Here is a 21,439-nt window from a genome sequence, read left to right on the forward strand (position 1 = left end):
CATGTGGGGAATGTCCCAGGAAAAGTCTCGGCCTTCTGAGAGGCTCAGAAAGGGGAAGTGTTCCTAAATGGGTGGTGGGAGGTGGTGTTTGTAGGGAATGTCCCTTCTGAGGGAGGAAGACGAAGCACTGGGTCCTAAAGGATGAGAGAGCTGGACCTGAGCCACACCCTCCACACGACATCAACACAAAGTTGGGGCTTTGGGTGGGGGCGTGGGAGGCACAGGGACCTGGCCGTGCGCTTCTGGGCTGTGCTGGCCTAGGGTGGTCTGGCCTCTCTGATGCCCTCATAAAAAATGGGGAACGGCAAGTCATCCCTGCCCTGCCCACCCCCCACTGCCTGGTAGACCAGAAGCAGGTGACTGTGCATCATCAGAATGGGGACACTGGCATGGGCTCCCCCACTATCACTGAGACCTATGTGGGCCAGCCAGGCTGCGTGACACTGGGACAGAAGCCTCAGGGAACCACAACCTCTGCTTGAGAGGGTCATTCTGCAAGGCCTATGTGCACCCTGGACAGGGCGGTTGGGGTCCCTACGCTCCTCCCCAGTTCCGGCCTGACCTAGTCCCCACCAGGTCTTCTCATCTCCCAACCTGCTTCTACCTGTCTCTGGATCCTTCGAGACCCTGCTCTAAGTCCACCTTCCAGGGCGCCCCGGATCTGCCTCCATCCATCATGGATCCGAGTTGTGGTCCCTGCGGCCTCTGCGGTCACCTCCCACCTGGCCTGTCCATCCTCCTTCCCAGCTTTGGGGCGGGGGCGTCTGAAGGGTTCCATAGTGGGTACTGGGAGCAAGGGATGGAGCGATGACATGGGGGAAGCCGGCGGCGGCGGCAGAGGCTGGCGGCGCAGAAGGAGCAGGCGCTGAGGGCAAGCCGCGCCCCGCGCCCCCCGGGCAGCCCTCCGCAGAGTCTGCTCCCGGCCCCCCCTGCCAAGCTCGGGGGCGGGGCGGGGCCTCGCGGCGCTGACGTCACCCCGCCTATAAAGCGGGCGGGAGCGGCGGGCCGGCTTTGTGGAGCGCTGCGGAGGGTGCGCGCGGGCCGCGGCCGCCAAACAAAGGAGCAGGGGAGCCGCTGCGGGGACTGCCACCCACCTCCCGGGCCGCGCCGGGGCCTCCGCCCGCCGCCACCATGACCGCCAACGGCACGGCCGAGGCCGTGCAGATCCAGTTCGGCCTCATCAACTGTGGCAACAAGTACCTGACCGCCGAGGCGTTCGGGTTCAAGGTGAACGCGTCGGCCAGCAGTCTGAAGAAGAAGCAGATCTGGACGCTGGAGCAGCCGCCCGACGAGGCGGGCAGCGCGGCCGTGTGCCTGCGCAGCCACCTAGGCCGCTACCTGGCCGCGGACAAGGACGGCAACGTGACCTGCGAGTGCGAGGCGCCCAGTGCCGACTGCCGCTTTCTCATCGTGGCGCACGACGACGGCCGCTGGTCGCTGCAGTCCGAGGCGCACCGCCGCTACTTCGGCGGCACGGAGGACCGCCTGTCGTGCTTCGCCCAGACCGTGTCGCCGGCCGAGAAGTGGAGCGTGCACATCGCCATGCACCCGCAGGTCAACATTTACAGCCTGACCCGAAAGCGCTACGCGCACCTGAGCGCACGGCCCGCCGATGAGATCGCGGTGGACCGCGACGTGCCCTGGGGCGTCGACTCGCTGATCACGCTCGCCTTCCAGGACCAGCGCTACAGCGTTCAGACCGCCGACCACCGCTTCCTGCGCCACGACGGACGCCTGGTAGCGCGCCCCGAGCCCGCCACCGGCTACACGCTGGAGTTCCGCTCCGGCAAGGTGGCCTTCCGCGACTGCGAAGGCCGCTACCTGGCGCCGTCTGGGCCCAGTGGCACGCTCAAGGCGGGCAAGGCCACCAAGGTGGGCAAGGACGAGCTCTTCGCCCTGGAGCAGAGCTGCGCCCAGGTCGTTCTGCAGGCGGCCAACGAGAGGAACGTGTCCACGCGCCAGGGTGAGTGGGGACGCCGCCCTGCGTCTCCCGGTCGGTGCACAAAGCACACCCCATCCGCGTCCGTACAGTCTCCCGCCCTTTCCAGCCCGCGGCGCCTCTGTAATCCCGAGAACCTTGTGTGCCCTGTGCTAGGTGCACAGGCCACTTCACCCCTCCACGGGACGTGTTTCCGCCCCGAGGAGGGGGCGAGGGGTGGGGCTTTGCCCATCCTCGGGCGCCGCTGCACACCTCCCACCCGGGGCTGGAGTCGTGCGGACCCCTAGGCCCAGCCTAGGAGCCGCCCTACGTGCCACCCCCACCCAACCTGGGCTCTCCCCACGCGCGCTGATGCCTCGAATCTGCGGTCCCAGCGCTTGGGGAGTGGGCGCCCTCGCCCATTTCCTCGTGTGGGTCCGCCTTTCCGCAGGCCTTTAGATAGAGGGCGGAGGCGACGATCACAACTGGCACAGGCCTCCCCCAGCCCCCTTCGCCTTTGGCTGGCGAGGCGGGGGAGGTTAGCCGGGCTTTTGATCCCGACGGGTGTGCTTCCACCTCTCCGCGCGCCTGGCCTTCTGCACCTCCTCCCAATGCGGGGCGGGGTCAGACCTGCAGGGGGTGGGGGGCTCCCAGAGTGCCTGCCCCTCCCCCAGCCCCTCCTCCCTCGCCTGCCCCGCGCTCGAGGCCGCGGCCTTTGTGAGCAGGGGGCGGGTCGCCTCGCTGGGCCCTCCCTCTCCCCCTTTGTCCTGCTAGGTCTTTGCAGATGGGAAAACCAGATGCGGCGGGGAGGGGGAGGGGATGGGCTCTGGAGGGTCCTCTTGCAGAGGAAGCTTTCAGGCGGCCCCTAGGCGCTGTCCAGGCGCAGTGTCCCGTCCCGAGGCGCCCAGGGAGGTGGCCTCACTCCTCGCGCCGCAGCCGGCCAGCAGCGTGGCTCGGATGGCGGCGCGCCAGGCACCCCGCCCTGTGTCCGCTGCGCGCCTCCGGGCTCGGGCGCTCCGCTCAGCGGGCGTCCAAGAGTGGCCTTGCGCGCGGTGGGCGACCCCAGCTCGACTCCCCCGGGAAGCCCCTACCCCGGAGTGGATTCGTGCCCAAGGACCCTACAGGCAACACTGGCAGCAACTCGATCTGTCCCTTCCAGGGCCTCCCGCAGGCAGGCCATTTCCGATGGGCCTGGGCGCCAGAAGTGAGCCCCCCTCTGCCTGCTTTCTCAGATCCTCCCCCTCGGCGCGGCTCTGCCTTCTGGCGTTCTCCTCCTTTGCCAAGAAGCTGTTTGCAGCCAGGGGCCCCCTGGAGGGGCCTGTGAGGGTCTTGCTCCTGGATGGGAAATTGGACCCCAGCCTTGAGATAATTGGATGGGAACCCAGTCAGTGGCCCCACTTCCCTCCCAGTGGAGGGAGCCCCCCAATGGCCATCCTCCTCACTGGACTGGAGGGCGTTAGACAGTGGGGGTGAAGTTGACCTGGTTAAGGCCCAGAGAGGTGAAGCCACTGACCCTAGGTCGTGCAGCAAGTAAGTAGTCTGCAGGACTGGGTATACTAGACTCCAGAAAGTGCTCAGATCTGGACACCCCTGTGCTTGTCAGCTTCCTATTTCCTATCACACTTCTGGGTGGATCACAATTTCTACCTGTTTAGCAAATATCTAGGATGTGCCGAGATGTGAGTGGAGAAGGAATGGAACTTACATGCTCTTGGGGACATGATTATCAAGGAAAAAGACTCAGGGTACAGGATCAGGGTCTCAGATTGTATGGGGAGGGCTGGTCCTTTCTGAGGGGGACACTTGAGCTGACCTTGGGAATGAAGTAGCTGTAGTAAGTGTGTGGAACAGTGGTGGGTATAGCCTGTGCAAAGGCCCTGTGGCGGGAAGGCACAGAGAAAGCCATCTGTGGCTGGGATGAAGCTTGTGAAGTTGGGAGGTGAGGCCGGAGGGACTTGCAGGGCTATAGGATTAGGATAGTTAACACAGATGTTCTCTGTGACTACTGGGCTGTGTCCACAGTCTGCTACCCTGGGGAGGATGGGACTAGAGCAGGTGGCCTTGGTCCTTGGGGACCAAGGAGGAACAGAGAGCCTGAGGGTGTTTTTGGCAAGCCCGGGCAGATTTCCCCCTCTGTCGTAAAGCTCACTTGGGGCCCCGCAGTTATGATTCAGGCTGATTCAGTTATGGTTTCAGGAGGAGCCTGAAATTGGAGTCAGGCCCTCCCGGCTCAACTTGGAGTTTAAAGGGATGTGAATGGGGGATGGGGAGACTTTAGCCTCCACTCTGTCAGTCAGTGCCCCTCTCTACAAAGGGCTTCCAGGGTGGGCTGGAGGTGACACAGGACCCTGAACCAGCATGGGGTGGGGGTGTGTCTTTGGAGGCCATCTTGGACAGGCCTTCGTGGCAGGAAGGCGGCTGGGCTTTGCACATGCTGGGAAGCGCCAGCCAGGAAGGAGGAGGATCCTGGGGCTCAGCGGGCTGGGGATGTGAATCATCCCTGCAGGATGTGCACGGCCGGGTCTGCGGGGGCGGGTGCTGCTCACAGAAGCTGCCTCCTGCTTCCTGGCCTCAGTTTCCCTGTCTGGGAAGTGCACAGGCTCCTTGGGACAGGCTGTGTTCCCAGGAGGAGCCATTGCCTGGGATGCCAGGTCGCCCGTGAACACGCCCTTATCCAGGTGGCAGCCCCTTCCTGCTCAGGATCCTCACCTGCCAGACTCTAGTTAGAGCCCAGACCACATGTCAGTGAACTCTCTCTGGTCACGTGACCTTTGGTTTTGCCTCTGAGTCTTCCCCTTGCAATTGAGCTCCGCACCCAGCCTGGCTCCGGAAGGATCCTGTCCCAGCTGTTCCAAGGACCTGGTCAGCCTGGGCTTTGCAGAATGGCCTGTGTAAGGAAGGAGGAAAGGGCTCGAAGCTGCCTGGGAAGAGGTGGTGGATGATTCCAGGCTGCTCCCTAATCAGGATGGGTTCAGGGGGAGTGCCTATTTAGGACAAGCCAGGGGAATTTGGGAACTAAGCCCCCCGGGGTTAAGCACGGTGACCTCAGGGAGGGAATGCCTCTGTTGAGCCCCCAGAGACTGGCAGAGGGTGTAGGAGCAGGGAGTCCTGCTGGAGGGCAGGCGGGAGCCCAGGGCTTCCCGGAGGGGGCAAGAGATGTTCCTGGGCTCTTCTGAAGAGGCTCCTGACTCCTCAGGACTCCTGTGAGCCCGTGACTCAGGTTTTCTGTGCTGCTGTTGATGAAGAGAAAAATCCCACAGAAAACCCGTTCCCATAGTAACAGCGCCCAATTAGAGGCAACAAGGCCAAGTGGGGCCTTTTGGGGCTGGGTGGGGCCTTGGAGGACCCTGCTGGGTGGGTGGGTGCGTGGGGGCAGCTCCCCTCCCCACCCCTTCCTGCTCGGGCGGGAGGATCTGGGGTGCACCTGGCACCAGGCCCCTGAATGGGTCCTGCGCCTGCAGAATGGAGAGAATGGACCCTTTGGGCCATAGGGAAGCTGAGGCAGCGTTCAGGGAGGTGTTGGCCACCGTGGGTGCCTCCCTGGCTGGCGGAGACCTTTCCTCCCACCTTCTGAGGACGGGATGCAACCCAAGGGTGGGGTGCGAGGACCTGAGCAGGTGGTGGCAGTCCCATGGCCCTGGGCCAGTGGTGGCCTTGGCGGGGCCTCCCGGTCTTCCCCTGTCTGGGAGGATGCCATTGTTGGTGGCAGTTTCACAGGGTTGCTGGGAGGTTCTGGGGTGACGGGGGGTCCTCTCTGCCCTGATGGGTTGGTAGCCCCTGGTCATCCGCAAGGCTGTTAGGTCGGGCCCTCAGCCCCAGGTCCGGTTCCACTGTGCCTCTTTCCTGTCCCTCCTGTCCTTTGTGGGGAACCTGGGCCTCCTGGGTGCCACTGGGGTGGTCCCAAGGGGCGTTCCCTCCTGTCTGTCCCTTTCCTTCCCTCTGATCACTGCGTTGGGCAGTGGTACCATGTTGCCAGGGTGGGTGGGTCCTGCCATGCGGCCTCCTAGAGGGGAGTGAACCCTGGCTGGCTGGGCGCTTGCCTGCCCGCAGGTGCGCACCCCTTTTCCAGGCAGACTGGGGGGATGGCGGGAGGCGCCCCGTGTAGCTGTGGCCTTTCGGTTCCAGCAGCCCTTGGCCTCTGAGGCAGGGAAGGGCAGCTCTGCTGGCTTTGGGTCCTCTTACTGGGTGTGATCTGAGCAAGGAGAGACCCCAGCTCGCGTGTGCCCCTGGGTGTGGCTGCCCTGCTGACCGTTCTCTTCTGCGCTTCCGTGGGGCACCGTGGGGGATCCATTGGCCAACAGGGTCCCAGGAGAGAGGCGACAGGCCTGAGGTTCTAAGAGGGGCAGGGGCAGGCCTTCAGGACCTCATGCAGCGGCCACACCCACCCATGTAGACAGAAGACTGGGTGGGAGGAAGGAGGGTGTGACTAGGGGCCTGCTCCCCTCCCCTCCTGAGAGCCACACAGCCCTCACTTTTTCACCATGTGACCTTGGACCAAGGACATGCACCCTCAGGCTCAGTCTCCCTCTTTGTCAAGCAGGGCTGAGGGTCTCCTCTGCCTGAGTAGGGACCGTGATTGGGTTCATATGGCAGGGGCACGCCCAGCCCCTCAGGGGAAGTGAACTAAAGGTGGATCCCTCCCTGCAGGCTCCACGACCTGCCATCTGTTGGGTGGCACCTGCCACACCCTCTGGGGGCTGTGCTGCTTCAAGGCCTCCAGAGGCCCCTCTTCCGGGTTTCAGCCGCCAAAATGTCAGGGCCCCACTGCAGGGGGGTGCGCAGAGCCTTACCAAGGATCACAGTGGCCACTGCGGCTCAACCTGATGTGCAGGGAGGTTAGGCAGCAGGCAGCCCGCGGCCCGGACACCGCACCCAGGCGGAGAGAGGCTGCGTGAGGATGGAGGTGTTCCCGCTGGGCCTTCTGCGAGGGGGCCTGCCTTCATTTTTATGAGTTTTCTAAATGTTCTGGAAGGAACATGCACTCTTATATTTTACTCTTTTAAATTTCACACGTTCGCGGAAGCAGGAAGACGAAGGAACCCCCATAGACCGCCTGCGCCGCGCCTGCCCCAACGGCCATGTTCTGCCAAAATCTCTCCATCTGCGCCTTTATGTGATGTTTTTGGCTGTATTTAAAGCAAATCCCTGACACCAGGGCGTTTTATCCTGAAATACTTCCATCTGTACCTAAAAAAAGCAGGCCATTTCTTATGTAACCACAGCATACATTCACCACGGCCAGTCCGCCACCTCCCATGGCGGCCCTTCAGGTTCGCTCACCTGGCTCCAGAGAACAGCTTTGTGGTGGGTTCGTTCAAAGGCGTTGGTTTGGGGTTTTGGTGCGGGGGATGGAGCCCAGGCCCCGCTGCAGGCTGAGCGGTGCTCTCCCACTGGGCCACCCCACCGCCAGCCCCTGGGGGTTTCTGGGTCAGAGACAGGAAGGTGGACGGCGTGGCTCGTCTGGGCCCTGGACTGTCTGCTCTGCCTTTGTGCCTGCGTCCTGTCTGCTGCCCCTGATGCGTGGGCCAGGGGTCTCCGCGGCCCCTTCTCCATGGGGTCGCTGCATGTTCATGTTTGAGGGCGGGGCCTTGGTCAGCCGGAACCAGGGGACGCGGGGTGCCCTGTACCAGCCAAGGGTCCCTCTCCGCAGGTATGGATCTGTCGGCCAATCAGGACGAAGAGACCGACCAGGAGACCTTCCAACTGGAGATCGACCGCGACACCAGAAAGTGTGCCTTCCGCACGCACACGGGCAAGTACTGGACGCTGACGTCCACCGGGGGTGTGCAGTCCACCGCCTCCACCAAGTGAGTGCCCACCCCCGCCCCCGCCTCGCGCACTCACGCTGGCCCTTCCGGTGCCGCCCAGATGGCCCTGACCCTCTCCCACCGCCCCCAGGAACGCCAGCTGCTTCTTTGACATTGAGTGGCGAGATCGGCGCATTACCCTGCGGGCGTCCAATGGCAAGTTCGTGACCGCCAAGAAGAACGGGCAGCTGGCCGCCTCGGTGGAGACAGCAGGTAGCTGCCTTAGGGTGCAGGCCAGGGAACAGTGTCTCTGGTTCCCTGGTGCTGCCTTGTAGCCTGGAGGGTCAGGCACACCTGAAGCCCACACTGTGCTGGGCATCCCCTCAAGCTGGCTCCCCCAGGGCTGGCTGCTGTGTGACCCCCAGCTTCTGGTTCTCCTTCTCTGAGCCTGGTTGTCCCAGCTCCCACCCTGCCCCGTCATGAGGCTCACTGCCCCTCTCCTCCTGGGACAGGGGACTCGGAGCTATTCCTCATGAAGCTCATCAACCGCCCCATAATCGTGTTTCGTGGGGAGCACGGCTTCATCGGCTGCCGTAAGGTCACCGGCACCCTGGATGCCAATCGCTCCAACTATGACGTCTTCCAGCTGGAGTTCAATGATGGCGCCTACAACATCAAAGGCAGGTTCTCCTGGAAGGTGCCAGCCGGGAGCACCCCGGCCCTGCCTGGCCCCAGGGGATGGGTGTCCTGTGGCCACCAGGGCTCTGCACTGGGAAACCCTCCCCCCTTGTCAGTATGGGGGGCTTGCCTGTTCGCCCTGGACAGAGGGGCAGGGGGGACACCAGCTAGACACGCCTCAGCTGCAGGATGGAAGCCCAGGGTGGGGGACCCCCGACTCCAGAGCAGATGAACCACAATCAGAACCCCATTCGTGTGTCCAGCATGGGCAGGAGGGGTTTGGGGGCACGAGGACCCTGCTGGGTTCTAGAAGCTGATGGGGGCTGGGGGACATTGATCCTTGAAGGGGACGCTGGGTGGGAGTCGAGGGCAGGCGTGGTGGGGAGCATGTGGGACACGGCGTGACGGGCCCTCCCTCCCCAGACTCCACAGGCAAGTACTGGATGGTGGGCAGCGACTCCTCCGTCACCAGCAGCAGCGACATCCCCGTGGACTTCTTCTTCGAGTTCTGTGACTACAACAAGGTGGCCATCAAGGTGGGCGGGCGCTATCTGAAGGGGGACCATGCCGGGGTCCTGAAGGCCTGTGCAGAGACCCTCGACCCCGCCTCTCTGTGGGAGTACTAGGCCCCACCCTGGCCCGCCCGGGGTCCTCCGGTTCCTCTTGCTAACCCGCTTCTTCAGGTGGCCCTGTGGCAGGTGGCGAGCCCCTTGCCTTTGAAACTGGAAACCCCAGAGAAAACGGTGCCGCACCTGTTGCCCCTACTGACCCCCTCCCCCCCTCCCCAGGGGTCAGCAGCGCAGCCCATTCCTTGGGGGGACTTCAGGTCCCTCTGCCCTCTTCTGCCGTGGGACGAGGCTGCCACCTCTTTCTTCTGACCTCAGACGACTCTGAGCCTTATTTCCCGGGAGGTGGCTGAGAAGTGGGGGGCTCGGGGGCCCCTGGGCCAGTGGGACTTGTAACTGGAATTTCCTGTCCCCTCCTGACAGCCTCTCCCGGCCCCAGAGGCGCTTGCCCCCAGCCTGTGGCCGCTCCTCCCTGGAGCCCAGTCCTGCCCGCGGGCACAGGAGGGCAGAGGAAGCAGCCTGCCCGTGGGGCGGAACCTGCCCCGTGTGCTTTTTTGGGTCCTGGCGGGGTCCCGCCTGCTCCCTGACTTTCCGCAGGCGCGGGCGCTGCCCCTGTGCGTTCTGGGGTGGGGTGGGGTGGGGTGTCCTGCTCCTGTCTCTTTCCTTTCACTCTGGCCTGACTGGAAGCAGAAAATGACCAAATCAGTATTTTTTTTCTTTTTAATGAAATGTTACTGCTGGAGGCGAAGCCCGGGTGTCGCCGCCAGTGGTCTTGGCAGGGTCTCCCAGCTGGTGCCTCCCTCCCTCCTGCCCACCCCAGCCGGGCCGGGCCTCAGCCAGAGCCCTGCCGTGTCTGGTGCTCCGTGTCTGACACCTCGGCTCTCCTGGGCAGGACGAGGCCGGGTGTCCCTCCAGCTCTGGGGCGAGCCTCGCCCTCCAGGTTCCCGGCCACCCTGCCCCGCCGCCTCCCCTCCACCGTGCATCTCACCCTGGGTGTCTTGGTCTTTTATTTTTTTGTAAGTGTCATTTGTATAACTCCAAATGTCCATGATAGTAGCTTCGAACTGGAAAAAGCAAAATAAAATACTGCAAGTCTGCACCTCGGGGCAGCCTGTGTCTTGGGAGAGGAGGCGGCGCCTGGGACCTGGAAGGAAGTTGGGCCCTGGCTGTGGGTGGCCCGTGAGCTCGGAACCAGGGCTCCCAGGGGGCGTCTCTTGTGCAGCCCCCTCTACCCAGACCCCACAGCACAGCCAGTGGGAGCCCCACTCCTGCTCCCACGCTGAACGCCCAGGTGCAGGTCAGGTAACACACCCGAAGACTGCCTTCACCCTCAGTCGACAGCTGCTCGCCAGGGTCCCTGCTTCCCTGACTGCAGAGGGCTCCGACTGAGGTCCACACGACATGCGGGTTGGGCTAAGCTTGGAGGCCTGTCTCCAAGCAGCCAGCGGACCGGGATGCTGAGCCCATGCCCTTGTCTGGCTGACCCCCAGAGGGGCAGGCCTTGGACTGGGCCCTTGTGTATTACCATTTCATGCCGGGGCATCCCAAGCGTTCCATTTTACAGAAGGGGAAACTGAGGCGAAGAGCAGCGTTACCACCTGGCATGGTGGAGCCCTCTACCAGCCGGTGCTCACCAGCCAGACCAGACCATGACCTGGGCCCCACCTGGCTCAGCCCAGCACTGGCCAGCGGGGTAGGCGCTTATTGACCGCTGGTGACAGAACGGGGAGGCCCGCACCATGACTGGCCTTCCCTTGGAGCGGGAGTTCGCGAGATTGACGGGGACAGGTGGCCACAGGAATGTTGGCCCTCAGGGGTCTCTGCGGCTCCGCCCCATTGAAGCCAAACTCACCCGAAGGCACAGAAGTGTCAGTGACATGGACAGATGAAGCCTCAGAGCCAGAGGCAGACCACAGTGGGGGCTGTGCTGGGGGCGGGGCCAACCCTGGGATGGCCTTGGGTCTGGTCCCGGAGTCGGGAAGCCACCAGCTGTTTCAGAATTCGTTCTGCAGAAGTGGACGGATTCCACGTGGCGCAGGTGCTGACGGGGAGGCCAGGGTCTGATGGAGATGAAGAAGGGTCATTCGTAGTTCTCAGGGAACAGTGGCAGTGCCCAGCCCAGGGGAAAGGACAGAAGAGCCCTCGGGCAGAGGGACCTGTATAAGCACAGACTTCCCAGGGTAGGGGAAGACAATGTGGTTCCAGGTAAGGTCTGGGCTTGGGGTCCAGGGGACCCTCCAGACCCACGTGGAGGCCGACTGGAGGGCACTCTGAAGGCCCACAGGGAACGTCAGACTCGCCTGGGCACCTGCTCCCTGCTCCCTGGCCTTTTCCCTCCTGGGAGTCTCTTCCCCAGGGACAAGTTCTGAGGTTTCCCAGGGCAGGCGGGTGCAGTCCAGCTCAGGCAGGAGTCTCCTTTGCCTCCCCAGAGGTTCTGCACACAAACAGTGCTCGTGTACACAGACACGTGCTTGTGAGCTTGCACACACACAGACTTGTGCACATGGACAAATGAGTGCACATACAGATATGTGTAGTCAGATGCACACACGTGCAATAGGTGCAGAGTGTACAGAGCATGTTGTGTGCATAGACACACAGACACAAGATCTGTATACACACAACCACAGACATGCCGGTAATTCCAGCAGCTCTGGAGGCTGAGGCAGGAGGATTGCAAGTTTGAGGCCAACCTCAACAATTTAAGGAGACTCTGTCTCAAAATAAGAAATAAAAAAGACTAGGCGAGGATGTGGGGGAAAAGGCACTCATACATTGCTGGGTGGGATTGTGGATTAGTGAAACCACTCTGGAAAGCAGTATGAAGATTCCTCAAAAAACTGGATCAACATTTGATCCAGTTATCCCATTCCTCAGTTTATACCCAAAGGACTTAAAATTAGCATACTACAGTGATTGCAGCCACATCAATGTTTGTAGCTGCTCAATTCACAATAATTAGATTGTGGGACCAACCTAGTTGCCCTTCAACAGATGAATGGATAAAGAAACTGGTATATATACACAATGGAATATTATTCAGCCATAAAGAATAATATTGTGGCATTTGCAGGTAAATGGATGGGGTTGGAGAATATCATGCTAAGTGAAATAGGCCAAGCCCCAAAAACCAAAGGCTGAATGTTTTCTCTGATAAGTGAATGATGATACATAATGGGGGTGGGGGTAAGGGAAGAATGGAGGAAGGATGGATCATGTAGAGGAAAATGAGGGGGGAGGGAGGAAAGATGGTGGAAGGAGACAGACATCATTACCCTATGGACATGTATGATTACACGAATGGTGTGACTCTACAGCATGAAAACCAGAGAAATGGAAAGCTGTACTCCGTTTGTGTATGATGAATCAAAATGCATTCTGTAAAAATGAAAAAATAAAAAATAATAACCATACTTCCTTTAAAAAAAAAAGGGGGCTGGGAATGTAGCTCAGGTGGAGCATCCCTGGGTTCAATCCACAGCACACACACACGCACACACACATGTACACACACACACACACGCACACCAAGTCCTCAGCCTCTGCATTGGCACTCAGGATACCAACCGCCCCTGCGCCCCAACCTCTTCAATTCTCCCAGCCAAGTTGGGGGCCGCCAGGGACCCCCACAGCTCTGAGGTGGTGTCACTCAGCCTGCAGTGGCATGGATGGGAGAGTCCCCAGGGAGCCAAAACAACTGCGGCCAGGACTCTGGGAGACTTGGGGTTAACCGTGACCACAAGGGATCACTCGGGAAATAGTCAGTGACACTTTCAGGAAACAGCAACCAAAGGAGAGGCGCCCCTGCTGCTCAGGTCCTCCCGTGGCAGCGCAGATGCTGAGCACGGTGGGGCAGCTGCGGGCAGCCCACAGTTTCCCTGGGCCCCCACTTCTGTCCAACGGCCAGGCCCTCAGGGTGCCTCGCTGCGATGGGACTCAGCCCCGAGGACTCCGCAGTCTCTGGAGGGCGGGAACTGAGCTTCCAGGCGTGTCTCATAGGACACCCCTCCACGGGGCCCCTAGGGAGAACCCCTCAGCCCCTCCGACCCCGTGAGGCCTTTCCCGCTTGAAAGAGGAGAGCCGACCTCACTCTTGTTAAAGTCTAGTGCTTTTCCCTCAAACGACTTTTGGGGGGCTCATGAGGTGGGAGAAGGGACCCTGCTGGGGCTGAAGTGTTTCTGTCTGAGCAATGGGCTGTTGGGATCCTGGCCTCCCTGGGCCATGAGGGAGCTCGGAGACCCTGGCGGGCAGTGAAAGCAGAAGGGAACAGGTGGGGTCTCCCAGAGGGAGGCCCTGGCTTAACCCAGATGAAGGGGCTCCTCCAGGAAGCAGGAGCAGTGGGGACAGAGCCTTCCCTGCTGGGAGACTAAGGGGCATGGTCCACAGTCCCCGCCCACTCCCTGGACGAGGCCTGGTCCCCCTGGTGGGTGCCCTGCAGAGGAAGCCCTGCTTTCCAGGGACCCCTAACTGGAGCCAAGGCCTGGGCTCTGGTTAACGATGGTAATATCAACATTACTGCTAGTGCCGGGCAGGGTGGCGCACGCCTGTCATCCCGGCCGCTCCAGGAGGCTGAGGCAGGAGGATCATGAGTTCAAAGCCAGCCTCAGCAACTTAGAGAGGCCCTAAGCAACTCAGTGAGACCCTGTCTCTAAGTAAAACACAACATAGGGCTGGGGATGTGGCTCAGTGCTACTAAAGTCCCCTGGGTTCAATGGTACTAAAAAAATAAAAAAAAAAAAAAAGTGTGGGGGGATGGGACACAGATGCACACGGAGGGAGGACCACGTGAGGACACTGGGGTGGCGTCTGTGAGCCACGGAGGGAGGCCTGCCAACTGCCTTGTTCCCAGACTCCCAGCCTCCAGGACTGAGAAGGAATAAATGTCAGCTGTTAAGTCACGTAGTCCATGGTCCTTCTGTCACGGAGAAGAGTGTCCCTGAAGGGTCCCAGGAGCTCCCAGGGAGAAGCGGGAACTCGGCTCAGGACCAGACGGAACAGAAAAGAACTTCGGCACCTCCGGGGAGGCACAGACCGGGGTTCATTTAGGAAGGAGATACAAAGTCAAGGGGGAACGTGGGCCTTACCAGGTAAGAGAGGGTGGAAACTGGTGGGGGTGGGTAGGCAAAGGTATGCAGGCAGGAATGGCATCTGCCTGGAGACCTCCGGATGGTTTCTGGTGGTCTGGCAACCTCTGATCCTCAGGCTGACATGGTCTTCACTATCTGATCAGCAGATAGCGCTGGAAAGCCCCCTAAACCTATAGGCTTCTTGAAATATCAGCTCTGTCTTAATCGATTTATCTGGGGTTGATTAACAGTGCACAGGTAGGTTTACAGTTTTTCTAGAAATTTGGGAGTGACGGGTCTGGGAAAGAGACTGACTTAGTAACAGGTCTGGGAATGTACTCAGAACTCCTGAAATAAAATATTTTCTTCATCCTTCCTACTTATTATTAATTTTTCTTTTAAAACAGGGATTGAACCCAGAGGTGATTAACCACTGAACCATATCCCCAGCCCTTTTTTATATTTTATTTAGAGACAGGGTCTTGCTAAGTTGCTGAGGCTGGCTTTGAACTCGCGATCCTCCTGCCTCAGCCTCCCGAGCTGCTGGGATGACAGGCCCGTGCCTCTGAGCCCGGCCCTTTCTACTTATTTCTTATTCCTTTCATCCTGCCTCACTTTGTTATGGCATCTCTAGGAAACTAAGAGTCTTTATACAGCCCAGGTGGCGGGTAGCATTTCACTCCCTGGAGAAATGGAGACTCAGAGAGGTTAAGCAACTTACTCAAGCTCACACAACCAGTAGTGTGCGGTTGGGATTCTGTACATAAAAACATAAAACATATTCAAGCTTAGACACGTGGCAGGGTTCCCTCAGAAACAGACAACTTATTATTTTTTTTACAGTTTTAAAATATTTTTATTAGTTGTTGATGAACCTTTATTTTATTTACCTATTTCTATGCGGTGCTGAGAATCAAACCCAGTGCCTCACACATGCTAGGCAAGCGCTCTGTCACTGAGCCACAGCCTTAGCCCGGATTAGATCAGTATTGAAGGCCAACTGTTATCTGAGAGATGGTCTTAGGAAACAGGTAGAGGAGGACTCCAGGCAGGGACAAGAAGGAGGCCGCGTGGGCAACTGGAACTGGATCCTGCTGAACGATTTGGGGACAGAGTAGAACAGGCCGGTAACCGCCCCCCCCCCCCCCCCCCAGCAGGGAGGCTGGGCGTCCACCCGCCGAGCCTCCTTCCACGCCTGGTGGCCCACTGCTTCCCGGAGTGTGGGCCCTGCAGGTAGGCTGGTCAAGCACAGGCAGACTCAGGCCCAGGGCCTCCTGTAGGCCGCTCCCTGCACAGGGAGGCCAGAGCTGAGGGAGTAGGAGGGGGCACCAGGGGCATCAGCTACTGTGGACACCATGATGCTGTTACCATGACCCAGGGCGAGTGTTTCAACTAATTAACTAATTAATTAATTGCACGGGCAGTAAGATGCGTGCTGCACTTTACCAACTTAACCATGTGTGAGGGACACTCCCGTGGCCTGAAGCACATCCATGTTCTTGTGTGGCCATCACTCCCATCCACTTCCAGAACTTTCCATCTTGAAAATTGAAACTGCACTCCTTAAACACACCTGGCTGCCCATCATTCTACTTTCCGTCTCTCTGATCGTGACTCTAGGGAACTCGTGCAGGTGGAACTGAACACCATCTTTATTCTTCTGTGACTGGCTTAAGTCATTTAGCACAATGTCCTTGCGGTTCACCTGTGTGGCAGCATGCACCAGAATGTCCTTCTTTTTTGGCAGGGGGTACCGGGGATTGAACTCAGGGGCACTCAGCCCCTGAGCCACATCCCCAGCCCTATTTTGTATTTTATTTGGAGACAGGATCTCACTGAGTTGCTTAGTGCCTCACTTTTGCTGAGGCTGGCTTTGAACTCTGGATCCTCCTGCCTCAGCCTCCCTAGTTGCTGGGATTACAAGCGTGCAACCCGACACGTGGCCAGAATGTCCTTCCTTTTTTTTTTTAGTTTTTGTAGTCGTAGACGGACAACATGCCTTTACTTTATTTGTTTATGTGGGCCTTAGGATGGAGCCCAGGGTCTCCCACATGCTAGACAAGCAAGCACTCAGCCACTGAGCCACAACCCCAGCCCCCTTCCTTTTTATTTATACATTTAATTATGTCTTTTGGTCCCAGGGTGAACCCACAGGGTGCTCAACCACTGAGCCACATCCCCAGCCCTTTTTCAATTTTATTTTTGGACGGGGCCTTCCTAAATTGCTGAGACTGATTTTGAACTTGCGATCGTCCTGCCTAGTCTCCCGAGCTGCTGGGATTACAGGTGTGCACCACCTCGCCCCACTAATGTCCGTTCTTTTTAAGGCACAGGAGTATTCCATTGTGTGGATGGTCCATTTGTTCATCCATCAATGGACACGGCTACCTCTACCTTTTGGCTATTGTGAATAATGCTACTGTGCAGCGGGTAATGGTGCACGCCTGTAATCCCAGCTACTCAGGAGGCTGAGGCAGGAGGATCGCAAGTTTGAGGCCAGCCTCAGCAATTTAGCAAGGCCCTAAGCAACTTAGTGAGACCCTGTCTCTAAATAAAAACTATGAAAGGGCTGGGGATGTGGCTCAGTGGCTAAGCACCCCCATCCCCAGGGTTCAATCTCTGGTGCCAAAAAAAGAAAAGAAAAAGTTGCTGCGTCCAGCAGGGCTGGGATCTGTTTGAGACCCTGCTTTCAATTCTTTTGGGTTTGCACCTGGAAGTGAAATTTCTGGACCAGACTGAAATTCTGTGTGTATGTATGTATTTGTTTGTTTGTTTATTCAGTTTTTGGTATTGGGGATTGAACCCAGGGACACTTAACCCTTGAGCCACATTCCCTGCTCTTTTTATTTTTCATTTTGAGACAGGGTCTCTCTAAATTGCTTTGGACCTCACTAAGTTGCTGAGGCTGGCCTCTGACTTTGTGATCCTCCTGCCTCAGCCTCCTGAGTCGCTGGGATTAATTAAAGGTATGCACCATCTCACCGGGCTCATATTTAATTTTTTGAGGCGCCTCCAAATAGTTTGCAACGGTGGTAGCAGTAACTTACGCTCCCACCATGGGTGCAACGATTCTGTTTTATTTTTTTGCACCCAGGAAAGCTGCTCCCTCCTCACGGCGGACTCTTGATTTGTCACCTAACAAATGTGCATTTTCCTTATCTGCACCCGCAGACCTCGCTCTGTCTTCTGCACTGGGCTCTGTGGACGTCTGGTCTTATCATTCCCATCGTTTCTCGTCCATCATGAATGCAGACACTGCATGGAACGACTGTGTGCAAGGACCCTTTTAGAAGCCTCTGGGGTGAATTGCTGGAGAACAATTCCGGGGTCGCGCGGCCCCTCCCCCAGCTGCGCATGCGCCTTCTCTGTGCTCTCCCCAGCCCTGCCTGGAGTGGCACCCGGAGCTTTGTGCCTCAAGTCCAGAACATGAACGTCCTGCATGCGCAAGTGCCTGCCGCCGTCGCCTCGTGCAGGAAGCCCCTGACAGTTATGTGGCAGGAGGTCCCACTTTCAGAGCCGCGGTCCCTGGGCCCCTCCACTCAGGAGGTGTGACCTTGAGCTCACCTGTAAAATGGAGCCGTGAAGTGAAGCCAGGATCCCGGCGAGCGGTGGTTGAGCAGGGTTCTCAAGTACGCTGCGATCGCTTTGTTGTTCCAGAGTCCAGCATCCCACAGATGCGGCCCCGTTAGCGAAAATGCCCAGGCCTCAGCTCTTGTCTGGAGCAAGACCAGCTCAGGGCGGCCAGTGTCCCCCGCTGACCCCGCACCCCGAGGAGCTGCTACCCTCCCACGAGAAACAGCCCATGGCAACATTCTTTTCTGGGGAGCTGCGGGTTGGGACACAACCTTCAGCGGATGTCCTGGGCCTTGGGTGGTGACATGGGCCGGGAGGGGCTCGGCGCTCCCTCTGCTCAGGCACCTGCAGGCGGGGGTGGCCATAGAGCGCGGCTGGGCCCCCGCGCAGGCCCGCCATTCACTTGCCTCCTGGTGTGCGCGACGCTGGACTCAGGCTGCATTCAAGCCCTGGTTCTCTGGTCTGCCCTCCACATGGCCGTTGCCAGTACATTTTGTTTGAAAAGAATCAGAAGATGCTGGGGGGACAGGTATCTAATACCAGGTATGAGGAGCTCCTGATACTGCTGAAGAGCACAGAGGATTGACTGCAGACAAGCCGGGATGGCAGTCAGGAGGACCCAGGCAGGGCACAATGGGGAAGCTGTCCCACGACTCTGCTGGGAAGATGCAAAAACTGGAGGCTGGAACCTTCTGGAACTGTCTGGAGTGTCATCCTTATACGTGGCCACTGGTTGATGCTGGCTATTGAGATGCCTACTGCTGGCCTCTCTGTGGGGTCTCTTCAAATGGACAGGTTGGGCTTCCTCCCAACAGCTGGTTCCAAATGTCAGTGTCCTAAGAAAACCAGGAGCAAGCAAGAGGTGTTGTTATGACTTGGCCCTAAGACTTGGTGTCGCTTCTGCTGTTTCCTTTTGGCCAAGGCAGACATTAAGTTCTGCCCAGGTTCCCAGGGAGAGTTTGCAGATGCCCACCACTCCGTGGTTGCCTTGTAAGAGAGCGTGTGCACTGGGCACGGTGATGCACAACTGTAATCCTGGTGATCTGGGAGGCTGAGGCAGGAGGATCACATGTTTTGAGGCCAGCCTCAGTAACTTAGGGAACCTCTGACTCAAACTTAAAAAAAAAAAAAAAAAAAAGGGCTGGGGCTGTAGCTCAGTGGTAGAGTGTCCCTGGGCTCAGTCTCCAGTACCCCAGAAAATGTGGAACAGGAGCTACTGTTGCTGCCATCCTTGGGGACAGTTGCCTGCCAGCCCTCCTAAAAAGAAGGGTGTTGGATTCTGGGAGCCAAAGGTCAAGTGTCCTGCTGGGGCTGGACTCTGCGGGCCTTGTATGCCAGGGGAGGAACTTGGGCAAAATACTGCCAGAGCTGGGTCACTGTGGTTCATCACAGACACCCGCGGTCCCCTCTGGCTGTAAGGAGAGCGGGAGAGGGCTGGGGAGATAGCTCAGCTGGTAGAGTGCTTGCCTCGCAAGCACAAGGCCCTGAGTTCGATCCCCAGCACCGCAAAAAAAAAAAAAAAAAAAAAAAAAAAAAAAAAAAAAAAAGGAGAACGGGAGGGGGGGAGGGGGCCACCAGGGCCAGGAGGCCAGGGGTTCAACCACGAGGCTGCGGTGCCACTAGGACAGAGGACCCAGGCAGCGGGAAAAGATGCAGGTTGGGCAAGACCTGGTGACGGAGCGGATGTCTCACACGCGGGCAAAGGTTTTGTACCTGGGTCGGGTTAGGGCGGACCAGGTGGGGCTGGCTGAGTCAGCGGGTGTCTGAAGCAATGAGCCTGGAGCCAGGTGGGGCGTGGCAGTGGCTTCAGAGCAGAGTCAGCATGTGGAGCATCCCTGCAGGCGGGCAGGGCAGGAGGGCAAGGACAGGCCTCAGGCCCGAGGAGATGCCTCTGCTTGGGAGGCCGGGGCAGGAGGAGCCAGAGGGAAGAGATAGGGGTAGCCAAACCTCCGCCCCAGTGAGGTCGGGGCCGCTGAGGGTGACAGGGACCCACAGGAACAGTACCATAGGACCTGGGGGTGAGTCTGGGGTGGGCTTGGGGGCTGCTGTCCAGCACATCCTTTGGGTCCCAGGCTATCCCTGCTGGAGCAGGAGGCCATGGAGGCCAAAGATAGGGAGAAGGTCCCCTCCCCCTGGTCCTTATGACCCAAGAAGGCCAAGGTAGAGGGGCAGGTGGGGAGGGCCCCAGGCGGCTGCTGTGAAAGGCTTTCTAGGATTTGATGGGACGTGGTTCACCCCTAGGGCGAGGGGTCCCAGGGCAGGCTGGGAGATCAGCTGCGGCTTAGAAAGTCTGTCGCTGAAAGAAGGAAGAAGGACTGTCAGGGTGTCTCCTGCCATGGAGGCCAAAAATTGGGAGAAGGTCGCCTCGCCTCTAAGTCCCTGGGCCTCTCTGGAAGGCTTTCAGAGGAGGGAAGCTCAGGGCAGGGGGAGCGGGTATGGAGAAGGGGCAGGGGGGAGGTGAAAGGCCTGGGGCCCCAGCGGGAGATGGCTGCTTTGGGAAGACCCTTCTCCCTGGACCTCAGTTTGCGGTCCTCTTTGGTGGCTGTTGGGGGCCAAGTGCCCCCCGCGGAAGCCCTAAGCCCAACCCTAGGCCTCCAGCGCTTGGGAGCTGCTCTCCAGGGAGGCACAGAACCTCGGACTCGGCAGGGCCCACAGAATCTCCTTATGCCAGTTCCCCTGGAACCCAGAGGAAACAGGCCTGTGGCAGAGGACTAGCTTGGAGCCAGCCAGAAAGCCAGGATCCAGAGGCAGAGCACCTAAGAAAGTCGCACCGAGGGGAGCCGAGGGACTTGGCCAGTAGCCTCTTCCTCCTGCCCACTTGTCTCTCTTCCTCCCCGAGGCACGGTTGGCAGATTTGGGGTGGTGGCTAACCGGATGCCTTCCGCAGTCTCCAGGGCTCCAGGAATGGCTCTTCAAGGAGCCATTCGCCTGGGAGGGCCGTGCTTCTCTGCCGCTCCTTGGTGGGGTTCCACAGGGCTGGTCCTCGAGTTGGGCAGGCGCTGAGGCTGCTGTCCCTGAAAATGCAGACGTACACTGTCCTTTCTGTTTTTTTCAATCTCTTGTGTATCTTTGTGTTTTGGGTAGCTCCTATTTCTAGGTCTTCAAATTCAGTGACTTTTCTTTGGCAGTGTCTAATCTGCTATTAATCCCACTTTTTTTTTTCTATTAGAGATCGACCCCAGGGGTGCTCTACTACTGAGCCACACCCCAGCCCTATTTATTTATTTATTTATGTATTTATTTATGCGGTGCTGGGGATTGAACCCAGGGCCTTGTGCTTGACAGGCAGGCAATCTATGAACTGAGCTATATCCCCAGCCCTGATTTTTAAATTTTGAGACAGGGTCTCGTTAAATTCCTGAGGTTGGCCTTGAACCTCCGATCCTCCTGCTTCGCTGGGATTACAGGCCAGCACCACCAGGCCCAGCTGCAGATGGTTTTATCTGCCCCTTTGTGGTGGTTCTTTCCCTGGCCTGAGGCCATTTACTCACCTGTATTCACTCATCAGAACTGGAGGAGGGCAGCCTGTCTGGGCATCTCCTTTTGCTTCCTAATAGTCTTCTTCTTCATACCAGGGATGAACCCAGGAGCACTTAGCCACTGAGCCGCATCCCAGTACTTTTACATTTTTTTTTTTTTTGGGTGCTGAGGCTCAAACCCAGGGCCTTGTGCTTACAAGGCAAGCACTCTACTGACTGAGCTATCTCCCCAGTCCCTAAATTTTTTTATTTAGAGACAGGGTCTCGCTAAGTTGCTGAGGCTGGCTTTGAGCTCACAATCCTCCTGCCTCAGCCTCCCGACCCACAGGGATTACAGGCGTGTGCACCACACCCAATCTTCTTCCTGATCTTCATCCCTCCATTCTTGCAAACTCTGTCTCCTGCACCTGGG

General features: G+C 58.7%; 1 protein-coding gene across 1 annotated transcript; it reads left to right on the forward strand.

The window, feature by feature from the left end:
- The first annotated feature begins 1,026 nt into the window (after positions 1 to 1,026).
- On the forward strand, positions 1,027 to 10,008 carry Fscn1 (fascin actin-bundling protein 1). Its single transcript, XM_047533519.1, has 5 exons — positions 1,027 to 1,963; positions 7,569 to 7,725; positions 7,817 to 7,938; positions 8,178 to 8,345; positions 8,767 to 10,008. The coding sequence occupies exons 1-5, from the start codon at positions 1,132 to 1,134 to the stop codon at positions 8,967 to 8,969; spliced, it is 1,482 nt and encodes a 493-aa protein (XP_047389475.1). The 5' UTR covers positions 1,027 to 1,131; the 3' UTR covers positions 8,970 to 10,008.
- The last annotated feature ends 11,431 nt before the right edge of the window (positions 10,009 to 21,439 follow it).

Source organism: Sciurus carolinensis, chromosome 18 (assembly GCF_902686445.1).
Source record: "Sciurus carolinensis chromosome 18, mSciCar1.2, whole genome shotgun sequence".
Lineage (NCBI taxonomy): Eukaryota > Metazoa > Chordata > Mammalia > Rodentia > Sciuridae > Sciurus > Sciurus carolinensis.